Source organism: Peromyscus eremicus, chromosome 18, assembly GCF_949786415.1.
Source record: "Peromyscus eremicus chromosome 18, PerEre_H2_v1, whole genome shotgun sequence".
NCBI classification, from domain to species: Eukaryota; Metazoa; Chordata; class Mammalia; order Rodentia; family Cricetidae; genus Peromyscus; species Peromyscus eremicus.
Genome location: NC_081434.1, coordinates 33,381,276 through 33,394,792, shown reverse-complemented (window position 1 = coordinate 33,394,792; position 13,517 = coordinate 33,381,276). Strand labels below are relative to the sequence as shown.

Here is a 13,517-nt window from a genome sequence, read left to right as displayed (position 1 = left end):
CACTTTCCAAGAAAGCTGACGTGTTCCTGAGTCTTAGTAAGACAGGCCAGACTGGAAGACAGCACTGGGACTACTTAAGCAGAGGCACAGCTGTCTCCACGTAAACTGACAGAACTTTCTGTGGGGTTGGAGATGGGGCCTTGGACGTAGTCATGCCATCCTGACATCATCTCTTTGAGCTGCAACAGGAGCGAATAAAACAAACAAACAAACAAACAACAAAAAGACCCTAGAAGGGTGTTTCTTAAAATGGCACAGTATTTTCATTTTGAAGACGGCATGACACCTTAAAACGAAGACACATATGAAAATAAGAAGACGTGAAATGTGCCACAGCCCAAACACCTGTGAAACTATTTGACGTTCCAAACGCCAGCACACATCAATTGTAGTAATTACATATTTTTATTCAGAACCTGTATCTTTGTTTTAGGAGTGGTATAAACAAAATAAAATACGAACAACATATTAACACGATCGCTGCAGTTACGCACTGCAGAGACACAATAGAAAGAGCTCATTCTACATGTTTATGCTCTGCAGGAGACCATCCCAGTTACCTTATGGCAGCAAATTTTGGCAAAAAAAATGATAAATTCATTTCTTATTAAAAGTACTTAAAGAATTGCCAAGATTATCAGCTGTGCCGTAAATGAAACAGCAGTTTATTCAAAAATGCCCTCACCTCCCTCTCCTACTCCTAAAAGACCTGCCTAGCCAGGTCTCTACTGACTTCAGGTTTTCCAATGAGTCCTCGCCCTGGAAAGCCGCGCCTTAGCTTCCCACAGAGTAAACACACACTCATTTCCTTTCCAGTCTTGAAGCTGAAACATCTTTATGAAAGGACCAACCAAAAATCCTTCATCGTGACTTTCACTTCTCCTCCACCTCATTCTCACTTCCTTCAGCTACTGGTTCCTCCTCCTCATCGCCAAAAGTCTGTTCCTGCATGGAGGTGAACGAGAGAGACCTGGCAGCCACTTCTGCAGCCAGGCCAGCACTGAAGGTGAATTCTGGGGACAGCTGCAGTCGGGCCAGCCTCTGCTTGATGGAGAGCTGGAGTGACGAGTCTCTGGGAGTTGGAGGGGCAGCGGCCCCGGCGGCGGCAGCGGTGGTGGCAGCAGCAGCTTGAGGGGACTCAGCCTCACTGTCACACTGGTAGCGCATTCTTTCTTCGGCTCCTCCTCGGAGGAAGGCTTCATTCTCAGAAGGGTCTTTACTGCCACCCTCTGGAGGGCTCTCACACACAAACTCAGTCCTACCCCTTTCAGGGTCACTTGTGGAGGGCTCACTAGTTTCCTCTTCAGGACCATTCCTACCGACTGCTCCTGTATCTGAGTTCATGGGTGTTTCTGAATTACTTACAGATCCCACTGGGTCTACAGGAGACAAGGATTTCAACACAGCTTCAAAGAACGAAAAGAAGAAAAGAAAAGAAAAAAACAAAAATAACTAAGGACCCAATGACTTTAACTCCCGGTAGCTTTTTAAAAAGGAACAACAAATAAATAAAAGCTCAATAAAACTTCCTAGGAAAATAAATGGGACTCTGTAAAATGGGGGAATGCTATGACAAAATACCTAGGAAATACACTGAGACAGGGACCTGCTGAGGAGTCTCCCGTTCAGAGGCAGTGGTTCTCAAAGCACGGTCCTTGAGGCAGCAAGACCACCCATCCCTGGGAAGCTGGTAGGAACAGCTCCTGGAGTCTGATCCTCCACAGACAGGGAACTGGACACTGAGGCTGGGGGTTCTGATGTACACTAAAGCTGGGGACCACTGTCCTTAAAGGAATACACGGTGTGCTCTCACCCCAAAGATAAGAAGCCGGATGTGAGCCAGATAACAGCATCTCCATCACATACATATTTACAAGGTAAAACAGCGTGAGGCAATGTAACATACAATTCAACTTACTTGTCAGCCACCTTACAAGAACCTGCATGGAAGTAAAGTAGTCTACATTTTGTTGTGCTACAGAGAACACACACGAAATAAAATCTGATTCAAGATCAACTACCAAACAAAGTATAATCCATGAATATCATCTAGATCCATACGGTAGCAGTCGTCCTTGTAAGAACAATGACGTTTTAGTTAGCCCCTCTTGGTGTTAGTAGGCAGTGGGTTGCTTGCTAGGCAGTCTCTCCTCCCAGCACGAGGGTTAGTTAGTACAATACAATCTATTAGGAAGCATGGCGGAAGGAAAAAAGCGCATCCTGAAGGTCTGGCGGATAGTTAAAAAGCGTTTGTGTAAAACGTGTCCGTTGCCAAGAAACATCCCTAGGCTGCAGTGACTCCACTAGGGACGCAGCAGCAACAGACACATGGCCACCGCAGGTTCCAGTGTAGACTTGCCCTCTCTAATTCCACTCGGACTTTACCCCTGTAGGCAGAGATGAAAACAACTCTGGAAGACGTACTGGAAATTGTCAAGGGAAAGCATTGTTCTGGCATCAGCAGACCTTTACTTATTTGCACAAACTCTACAGCATTACTGCCCTTTCAAAGGCAAGTGGGATCAAAAGCATGTTCCTGAAAATGAGACACATTTCTCTCATTTGTCCACAGTGTCAATCCATAGGTAATTTTGCGGCTAAATAATACTAAGAAAAACACTGCACAATAATGAAAGATAGAAGCTTATAGATAATGCTATTCTCAGCATTTCTGCACACTCTTGTTCATAAATCTGCTGGGTCTTCCCAAGTACACCACGTTACCAGTCAGGATCACTGCTACCTGAATGGGGGAAGCAGAGAATGTGCTAGGGACGGGTTAGCTGATGACTGTTAGAATATTCTAAGTCTCTAGGGGAGTAGATTCTTTTTGTTTCTTGATCTATGTGCTACACACAGCAGTAAACAGTGTCAGGTGTCTGAAAGGTACTCGAGATGACTACTTGTTGAGTCAGAATTTGCTGAGTGAATACTGCTGGAGAATAAAAGATAGAAAAAGGACAAGTTTGGAGCCTAAAAACCAAGAAAACAAACTGTTCATGTCTAAAAAAATAATATCACCAATTTCTAATTCATGAACCAGCTGACTAGAGAACTCTGCTGCTGCTTCTGGGAAGGCCACCATGTCTCTGCTCTGTGGCTCAAGCCTTCCTCTACATCCCAACTACATGTCTCTCAGGAGAGCTGGGGCAGTTGAGGAGTCACAGAGGAAACCCTGGTAGAGAGGACAGCTTGACAGAGAAGACCAAGTTCTTGGTCATAGACCAGCATACATTTTCTTCATGAATATAAACAGCAAGTCTGTGGGACTAATCTAATTAGGTGAATGTAAGTTGAGGAAGATACCTTTATTAGAAATACCGGGAATACAAGTAGACATGATAGATTCTTATGCTGGAAAGGCTAATATAATAAGAAAGGTGAAACCATTGTAGTTTTAAGACAGAATCAATGAGGTGTTTGAGTTTGAACAAAGTCTGGAATATGTTACAAGATAGCTTAGGGGAAAAGGTACTGAAATGGAGGTCAGCTAAGGGGCTATTCTAACGGACAAACATAAGCTAGTGGGGTCTGGGTTCTAGGGGGAGCCAATGGAACAGCAAAGAAAGATGAAAGCAACACGTATCTATTGAGTTAGAGAGAAAGGTAAGGGTTCATAGGAGAAGACAGGAGAACCCCAAGGAGCTCTCCAGACTAGATGACCTCTATAATTCTGGTGAGAAGGGGAAGGCAGGCAACTGGAGTTGAGAGTCCATGAAGATACTCTAAAATGGATGGAAGGCCCGTTCTACCTTCTTATAAGCCCACATTCAACCGAGAATGAACTAAGTTGACATTGCCAATATCAAGTTTCTCTTCATTCCTTTTGCTTCCCATGAAGCATGACTGAAGAAAAAAGCGAGAATACCATGAAGGAGTCGAAGGCCAGCCAACAGCATCAAGACTTGACTATGGAGTGAGCACACAAAGAAACACATCCTCTGCTTCCATCTACTTAAATGAAGTGGCCAAGTGGCCCTGATCTTATGCATTTTCAACATCTAACAGTTACTAATGGTGAGTTTTACCGAAGTACTTTAAACAGAGAACAGAGCTTGGAATCTCAAACTTATTACTTTCTTTTGTCTGTCCCCCCAGAAAGGTCTTGCTATGTGGTCTAGGTAACACAAGCTTGCAGCCCCAGCCGGCCTCAAACTCAAGGTCCTCCTTGCTGGGATTACAATGCCACTATGGCCATCTCAACATATTCAACCTAATGACCACTCTGAAAGAAATCTATCCAAGAACTACATGGCTGATAAAAAAGCGTGACTTCATAGTCTCAGTGTGATTATATGGCATTCTTTTATTGATCAACTTGATTTTGCTTCTATATGAGAGTACTATACTAACTGGTGGATCCAGAGTTCTACAGTTAAGACAGCATTCATGGTTCAAAAAGAAAAGGCTCCTGTCACTGGAATAACCTGGACTCTCAAGTCGGTGCTTACCATGGTCACTAAACAGAAGTTGCTTCCATTTCTGCCTTTCTGCCTCTGAAGCTTTAAATCCCAGCACGGATTTTAACTCTTGCAGCACCCTCCTGGATTCTTCCTGCTCACGTTTCTGTCTCTCTTTGTCTTCTGGAGACAAGTGATACCAATCATCCTTTCGGAACTCACTTTCTATGTCTATGTCATCCACATAGGCTTCTAGTTCCTGGAAAGGGACCAAAGACAAAGACCTTCAAGCAGACAGGCTCTAACAGTATTCACTACTTGCAGTGACGCATGGTGGAGGACTTTCTCTTGGGACAGTCATAATGGCAGTGGAGAGGAAGGAAGGTAACAAACATAGCTACTGCTAAATTAAAATCCTCAAAAAGCTTAATGGTGGATACTAAAAGGAGTTCTAGATGAGAACGTTTCACACCGTCAATGGCTATTTTCTTCCGAGTCGATGAATCAAATTCAAGGCACTAAGAGCTAATATTTTGATATAAATTCACATTACATTGTAATCTTAACCTCATCAGAAGCAGAAATTCAACAGCTTATCTGGCAGTTACCCATGTCACCTAAAACACAAGTAGGCAAACTGTATGTGGACCTCGTCTTTAGGGGAGGCCAGCACCTCACCCTTACCTGCTCCTCAGGGATGGGGTCTCTGTCCTCAATGTGCAGAGTGGGCCGCATCAAGGGTGCTGCGGTACAGTGTGGGTTTTCACATGCCACTTCAGGTTTGCCTTTAAAAGGGGGAGGGGCAGAATAAAGATGAGAAATGTCATGAGAAATGAGTGAGCATCTAATGATATGGCATCCTTGGCACTGACACGTTGTTAGTTTCCCAGTCCAACTTCCTATTTTCCCTGATTTTCTTGTTTTGAGGCAGGGTCTTCCCAGGAGCCCAGGTTAGTCTTAAACTAATGATCTTCCGACCTTAGGTTCATGAGTATTAGATTTTTGATGTGTATTACCATGCCTGGCTCCCAAATTGTTCTGGTTAAAATGTCTTATTTGTGAAAATTAAAGACACCAAAGTTAATAGTAATAGCAGTATATTTAGCACTTGGCTTTAAGTTAAACTCTGGAGGAAATGGCCATAGTATCTGTCATATGCTAGATGACACATATTTTCTTCATAGTGTTGGGAGGTTTTTAAAACAGATCATTATTCTTTCTCTGAAAAAAACAAAGATCACTGGGCATGGTGGTACACATCTTTTATCTTAGCACATCTCCGGGGAGGCAGAGGCAGATGGATCTCTAAGTTTGGGCTAGCCTGGTCTACAGAGTGAGTTCCAGGACAGCATGACTACAGAGAAACCCTGTCTCAAAAAAACAAACAAAAATAATAAAAGAAAACAAAGATCAACCTTATGTTATTTTTATTTTCCCATTTTCTGTTATTTTAACTCAGAATTGGAAATGAGTTTCACAAGTAAATACTTTCACGTGCTCACCAAGCTGAGTTTACCTTTAATTAACTGTATTTCAATTTGGTATTTAATCACATGATTTTATATATAAATATATATTATGTGTATAATTATATTTTTATTCATTGTCTATACTAAAAAGAAGTAGCATACTCCTATAAAACCAGATGTGGAAGCAGAAGGATCAGGAGTTCAAAGTCATCTTCAGCTACATAGTGAATTCAAGGACAGCCTGGGCTACAAGAGACGTTGCTTGAAACCATATCCAGCTAAAGCCTTTCTTTTTGTTTTTTGAGACAAGGTCTCTCTGTGTAGACCAGGCTGGCCTTGTACTCATAGAGATCCTCCTGCCTCTGCCTCCCAAGTGCTGAGATTAAAGTTGTGTGCCAACACACCTGGCTTAAACCAGTTCTTTTATTACTTGACCTGTAAGAGTTTCTGGAAGTTCTGATAGTAGAAAATACTATCAACATTTCTCCCTTCATTTCAGTTTTTATAAAAGGAGACAGGATGTCCTGAACATTCAAATCATTACGTATTTTATATTCAAATAGGAGTCAAGACTTCGAATTCATTGTCAATTTTTATATATATCCAACTTTTCTTTTTAATAAACTAAGAACTTTTAGGAAACCAGTTTAATCATGTCAACAGGCAGGCCACAGATGAGAACTCCAGCAGAATGGAGTGAGCATATTTGACAAGCATAGGCTTAAAATAATCCACAGGTACCTTTTTTCTCTGTACTCCTCCGCAGCAATTTATCCACTTGGGAAATGGCTTCTTCCCAGCAACTGTTGCTGGCCTGAACGTGGGGCTCAAGCAGTTTCAGTTTCTGTTCTAGGATTGGGTAAGCCTCTGATAGCAGCTCTTGTGTTTCCTTAGTACAAACCAGCTTTTCAAGTTCATCTTCAAGAATTATTACTCTGTGCAACACAGAAAAATAGAAATAGGTTTTTAAAATATGAGGTGTAAAATTTATTGCTGTGGAATAATCCTTCTGCATACTGCGAATATGTATTACTCTCATTGGTTAATAAAGAAGCTGACTGGCCAATAGCTGAACAGGATAAAGTTAAGTGGGAGAGCCAAACTGAGAATGATGGGAGGAAGAAGGGCAGAGTCTGGAGTTGCCAGCCAGGCACAGAGGGAGCAGGAGATGAATGTGCCAATATTAATAAAGGTATTGCCACTTGGCAGAGCGTAAATAAGGAATATGAGTTAACTTAAAATTTAAGAGCTAGTTAGTAATAAGCCTGAGCTATTGGCCAAGCATTTGTAATTAATATAAGCCTCAGTGTGTTTATTTGGGAGCTGCTGGAGGGACAGAAACTTCCATCTACCATTTAAGAGGATAATTTTAAGAAATTAAACCTATAAAATTAAAGCAATTCAAGTTAGGCAGTGGTGGCACATGCCTTTAATTCCAGCATTCAGGAGGCAGAGGCAGGTGGATCTCTGTGAATCAAGGTCAGCCTGGTCTACAAAGTGAGTCCCAGGGCAGCCAAGGCTACACAGAGAAACCCTGTCTCGAAAAAAATTAAACAAGTTCTGTAGACAAATGTATGTCTTTGCTACCACTGAACTGTATGCTTATAAATGATGTAGTGTGGCTGGATATGTAGCTTGGTGATATAGAACCCTTGTTAGCAACCTAAATCAACCCTCCCTGCCCAGAAACAAATGATAATTTCTAAGGAGTATTATGTAATTTATTCTACAAGTATTTCTTAAATACATACTAGACAATTCCTGATCTAAAAGAATAAATTAAACTCATCTCCTACTTTTAAGAAATTAGCAGCCGGGTGATGGTGGCGCATACCTTTAATCCCAGCACTTGGGAGGCAGAGGCAGGCAGATCTCTGTGAGTTCGAGGCTGGCCTGGTCTACATAGCGAGATCCAGGACAGGCACCAAAACTACATGTCTCAAAAAACAAAAACAAACAAACAAACAAAAAACAAAAAAGAAATTAGCAACCAGAAAAATTATATATAAATACATATATTGAAATTATATATATAATTATCTTACATTTATGAATATTTTGCCTGCATGGATATCTTGCACCACATGTGTGCCTGGTGCCTGCCGATTAAGAGAAGGATGCTGGATCTCCTGGAACTGGAGTTATGGATGAAAACCTCTCTTATAGCTTATAGTCACGGGGCTGGAGAGATGGCTCAGTGGTCAACAGTACTAGTGCTCTTCTAGCACGCTGGAGCTTGTATCCATTTGGGGAGTGCATAACCATTTGTAACTCCAGCCCCAGAGTATCCAACACCCTCCTCTGGCCTCCGTTGGCACCTGCATATAAGTGGACAGACATGCATAATAATAAACCTCGAATATATATATATATACACACACATATATATTCATATATATACATACATTATATGTATATATATATACATATGTATGTATATATATTCCTTCTGTCAGCTCTGGTGCTCTAGAGATCCTCTCTAATACACTTGGATAATCCAGCCTTGGCTCCCACACACGTGGAAATGGCCGTACTGTCCATGTTGCCATCTTAGGGTAGTACAGCTAGGTCACTGGATACTCCCACCTCAGCCTCTTCACTTTTCCTATCCTTTCATACATCTCATCTCAGCCTCCCAAGGCCTTGAGCTGAGGTAAAACTTGTCTCTCAAACATGTTTCTGAACTTCCACTTCTATCTGTGTATACCCTATCTTCCCTCTTCCCACTTACAGGAAGCTTTTCAGTTGATGGAATACTCGGGCCCTTTGGCCCACTTTCTCAGCTCACGTCTGATTCTGCATTTCCCCTCCACGTCTTGACTGATCACGTTAGGAATCCCAGGGACCTTCCTGATTGCCAGCTCGTCTTACCCACCCATTTGCTCCAGCCCTACACTATGAATATTCACATTTATTGAAAAAAAATTCAGTGGGAACGACTACATTCAGATGTACCTTGAGTCAATTCTTTCTTTCTTTCTTTCTTTCTTTCTTTCTTTTTTTTTTTTTGACAAGGTTTCTCTGTGTAGCCCTGGCTGTCCTGCCACTCTCCCTGTAGCCTAGGCTGGCCTCGAACTCACAGAGATCCACCTGCCTCTGTCTCCCAAGTGCTGGAATTAAAGGCATCCACCACTAGGCTTGGTTTATTCAATTTTTTTTTTTTAAAAGAGATTTATTTATTTATCATATATACAGTGTTCTGCCTGCATGTATGCCTACTGGTCAGAAGAGGGCACCAGATCTCATTACAGAAGGTTGTGAGTCACCATGTGGTTGCTAGGAATCGAACTCATAATCTCTGGAAGAGCAGCCAGTGCTCTTAACCTCTGAACCATCTCTCCAGTCCCGTACTCAATTTTCAAAATGTGAAAATTTCCATTTAGAAATAGATGAGAAAAATATTTACAACTGATAAAAGTACACCAAAGCAGAATATAAACATTTGGAAACTATAGCTAAATGCCAATATTATGCAAAGTACAAAATAAATAAATATAAAAATGTGGACACTGCCCTTTACTGAGGACAAAACGTGTATTCTGTGCTACAGAAATATTTCCAAACCTGTTGTGATGTATTTAGGAAGTAGCAAAGTATTACCCTTTAGTTATATACAGCGATGCCTCTCATACATACTTCTCTTAGACTGTAGGTTCCAGTTTAAAGTCCTACTTTAGGAGGGTTAAAAAGATGCTCATTTTTGATAATCCTCTCCACTTTATCTCTCAAAGACAAGCAGCATCTGCTTTCTGCTGAAACCAGGAAAAGGGAAAACTACAAATGATTCTCTTAGACCACAGTGCTTAGAAATCGTTTCCCTGGTACCTGGTACCCACAAACCATCCTTCATGCTCCATTCTGTTTCTTCTTTCTATTGAGGACACTAGGAACAAACAGCCAAATGGAATGAAGATGACGTTTGCTTATCCCTCTACTGTCTCCTTATGCAGCTTCTAAACTTACTCGTTCAGTAATGCTTTCAGATGGAGCTGGAGGCTACGCACGGCTGTGTGGACGTTACTCAGTTCTCTGGACTTGGGCTGAGTTTTGGATAAGCGCTGGGGTGCTGCCTGGTGCTGGGTTTCAAAGTACCGGAAGAACTCATAGCTGCGTTTCAGCTCTTCTAAGCAGGCAGCGTGAGCATGAGGTAGACCCTGAGTCACATCAGACAGAATGCGATGAGGCAAGAGCGTCTCAGCAAGTAAGGGCCCTGAAGGCGTATTGGCTGTAGAAAGTAACAGGGCTAAGCGCCTGAAGAACTCTGAACTCTGAGCCACCCAGAGTTGGAACAAAACCTGAGAGAGAAAGAGACAGAGGGGGGTGGGGAAGGAAAGCGAGAACATACTGATCAATAAAAATATTGTCAACATTCAAAACAAACTACAAATTTATTTATCTTCCGACTTTTAACTTTCACGTTATCTTAAATACCTGCCCCCTACATTATCCTAAATAATAACTAAACTGAACATGAACAAACTCTTAAGATGAGCAAAGGATGCTACACTGAATTGTGTAGTTATAGCACGTGAGGATTTAGGATTCTAACATAGAAGCCCATACCTATATGTAATTTAGCACGTTCTACCCTAGATAGCAAGGATCTGAGAATGGATGGAGGGCTGGAGAGATGGCTCAGTGCTCTTTCAGAAGACCTGGGCTCGATTCCCACCATCCACACGACAACTCACAGACGCTCGTAACTGCCGCTCCGGAGGAATCTGACACCTCTGACTTCTCGTGGCACACAGACACACAAAATTACAGATAACGAAGTGAAGCTGCCTAGGATGGCACGTGCCTACACTCCCAGTACTCGGGAGGCAGGCAGATCTGTCAGGACAGCCACGAGTCTACACTGGAGACCCTGCCTCAAAAATTTATTAGAAAAGAATTTTCCGGTCTGGTGAGATGGCTCAGCAGGTAAAGGCACGAGCTAGGAAGTCTGACCACTTGAATTCTATCGCCAATACTCACATGGTGCAAGCAGAGCCCCCCTACAAGCTGCCCTCTGACCTCCATAGGAACACTGGTATCTGTGCACCCACACATCCATCAAGAACGTGAGGCTGAGAAGGTCAACAGCATTTGGTGCTCTTGCAGAGCACCCAGCTTGGGTTCCGTTCACAGCACCCGCACGGCAGGCAGCTTACAACCATCTGTAACTCCAGTTCCAGGCCCTCATGTGGTGCATAGACATGTGTGCAGGCTAAACTTCAGACAGATAAAAAAACCAAACAAACAGGAATTTGGGGTTCAAGCCAGCTGTGGTAGTTCACACCTTTAATCCCACTCAGGAGGCAGAGGCAAACAGATCTCTGCAAGTTTGAGGCCAGTGAAGGCTACACAGTGAGACCCTATCTCAAGAATGAAAAGAAAAAAAAGCAGGGTTCAAAATGAGACTACTACTTTGTTTTAAGAATTAGCATGTCTGGCGTGAAAACTATAAATCTATATTCTTAAAATCAACTTCAAAAAATACGTGTGTGTGAGTATGTGCACACGAGACTGTAAGTGGTTACAGAGTCCAGAGGAGGGTGTCAGATGCCCTGGAGGTGGAGTCACAGGTGGGTGTGAGCCGCCTAACATGGGAACTGAGAACTGAACTTGGGTCCTCAGCGAGAACATTATGTGTCCTTAACTGCTGAGCTACATCTCCAGTCTCTATAAATGCATGCTTGAGAGGCAGAGCAGAAAGCAGACAGCCAAGGACCTCTCCAGACACAGTCCTAACACAGGGGCAACAGCCCCAAAGCAAACACACAAAGGAGCACTGTGGCACGAGCAATAAGCGACAGACAACAGATCAAACCACTTCAGATGATTTAGATTCCAACTACCCACAACTGTGGAAATAGACATCCTTGAGATGATTTTATTAAGTGAATTTCAAAATTACGCAAATGGTGATAGGACTCTACTTCATACATACATATGAGGGCATGCACATATTCGAAGGGGAAAGAAAAGAAAGCAAGAGAGGAAGGCCAGGAAGGTCTCCCAAAGTGTAATCGGGAAGCAGTGGTCCATGAAGGAGAGGATTCTATGAAGCAGAAATTGTATGTGTAGAGTCCTGTGGCAGCAGCATACACGGCATACCTAAGGAACAGCAAGGTCAGCGTGGTTGGGGCCAGCGTGAGCATGAGGGAGCATGGTGTGTTATACTCTTCGGGATTTTATGGAGAGAAATGGGGAGCTACTGACTGGGCACAAGAATAAAATGACTTATGCTTCAACAGGCTCTTTCCAGATATTGAGACTTCAAGAAAGGGAGAGAGTTGGATGCCAGAAGTTAGCAAAATAATCCAAGCTCATGTACCATGGAGCACAGCACCGAGTGGTAGGCAGGGTGAGCAGCAGCTGCACTCTAGACAGATGGGGAAAGGAGAGCAGTAACTAGTACAAGATCCCCTGAAAGGTGAGTACTGAGGGAGGAGCTGTGCACCAGAGTAGTGCGACACCAGTGTTTGGGGACAGACATTAGAAAGGAGCAAGTTGGCATCCAATTGATGCTTTAAAAAAGATTACCTTTTTATTGAATTTCTGTTGTATCATCCAGTTACACACCTACTGTGGGATGGTCTTTCTGTATGTTCTGAGTATGTGTTGCTACCATTGGTTAATAAAGAAGCTGCTTTGGCCTATGGCAAGACAGGTTATAGCCAGGTGGGAAATCCAAGCAAAGATACAGGGAGAAGAAAGGTGGAGTCAGGGAGATGGCGGCCCACCAGTTCCCAAAACATAGTTTATAAATGCTTGTTTTCATTTAAAGGGGGTTGGTTACAAATTGTTATTGGTCATAGTTAATCTCTTTCTAAAAGAAAAAATGGGGATATGATAGAGAAATGATAGGATAAAAGGGTAGATTATTGAATCTACTTTAATAAAAATACAACTATTAAACTTACATATTTTACATTGGTATGGATTTTGGTTTATTAAATTTAAAGTTAATTTTATTATACTGTATGTATATTTCTACTCTTGTTTAAGGTATTATGTTTATGCAACTCATTTAAAATTGTAATGTATCATTAAGAAATACAGATTAATAATTAGTTTATCTATAATCAAAGTTATGTTAGTTAAGTTTTTTAGGTATACAAAGACATATTTCAATCAGGTAGTAATCTTCAAATACTTCAAAGACCTACAGAACATGGCATTTAAAATGTTTTACAAACTTAGACTTTTTCTGGACAGTGAGACACGTCTGCTCCTGGCAGCACCAATTATTTCAAAGGAGATGATGGGCATCAAAGAAACTCATTATGGAGTTTGCTTACAATATAGAAAAGGCTAGCCATTTGGGCAAGAAACTGCTCTTGCCTGCACTGCTTGATAAACTGAACATGCAGAACCCATAGGAAGATGACCACTGTACTTTGCCGAAACAGGATGAGTTGGTCCTTCAGGTTCCCACTTCACAGAAGAAACTGCCAGACATTCTGCAGGACACAGGGAAAAGTGACTGACAAACTGCCAAAATAGGTGAAATGGTCCTCTGAATTTCCTGCTTCACTGAAAAATATGCCAGAGACTCTAGACCTATAGGCTGAAGACATCACAGAGGAACTTTGGGTGACTGTACAGGCAGCCAGATGTCTCTGTCATCCTGTTTACTTATGTGATATTATATCTTTCTGGG

The 13,517-nt window shown here is 42.2% G+C and overlaps 1 protein-coding gene across 2 annotated transcripts in view; it reads right to left on the bottom strand.

Annotated features, from left to right (window-relative positions):
* Positions 1-587: 587 nt before the first annotated feature.
* The window catches only part of Vezt (vezatin, adherens junctions transmembrane protein), a 64,490-nt gene continuing 51,560 nt past the window's right edge, over positions 588-13,517 (bottom strand). For both annotated transcript variants that reach the window (XM_059245307.1, XM_059245308.1), the window contains 5 exons: positions 9,833-10,164; positions 6,611-6,804; positions 5,085-5,185; positions 4,452-4,659; positions 588-1,406 (listed from right to left, as the gene is read on the bottom strand). In XM_059245307.1, the coding sequence (XP_059101290.1) occupies positions 874-1,406; positions 4,452-4,659; positions 5,085-5,185; positions 6,611-6,804; positions 9,833-10,164 (1,368 nt within the window). In that variant the 3' untranslated portion in view covers positions 588-873. The remainder of the gene's footprint in view (positions 1,407-4,451; positions 4,660-5,084; positions 5,186-6,610; positions 6,805-9,832; positions 10,165-13,517) is intronic.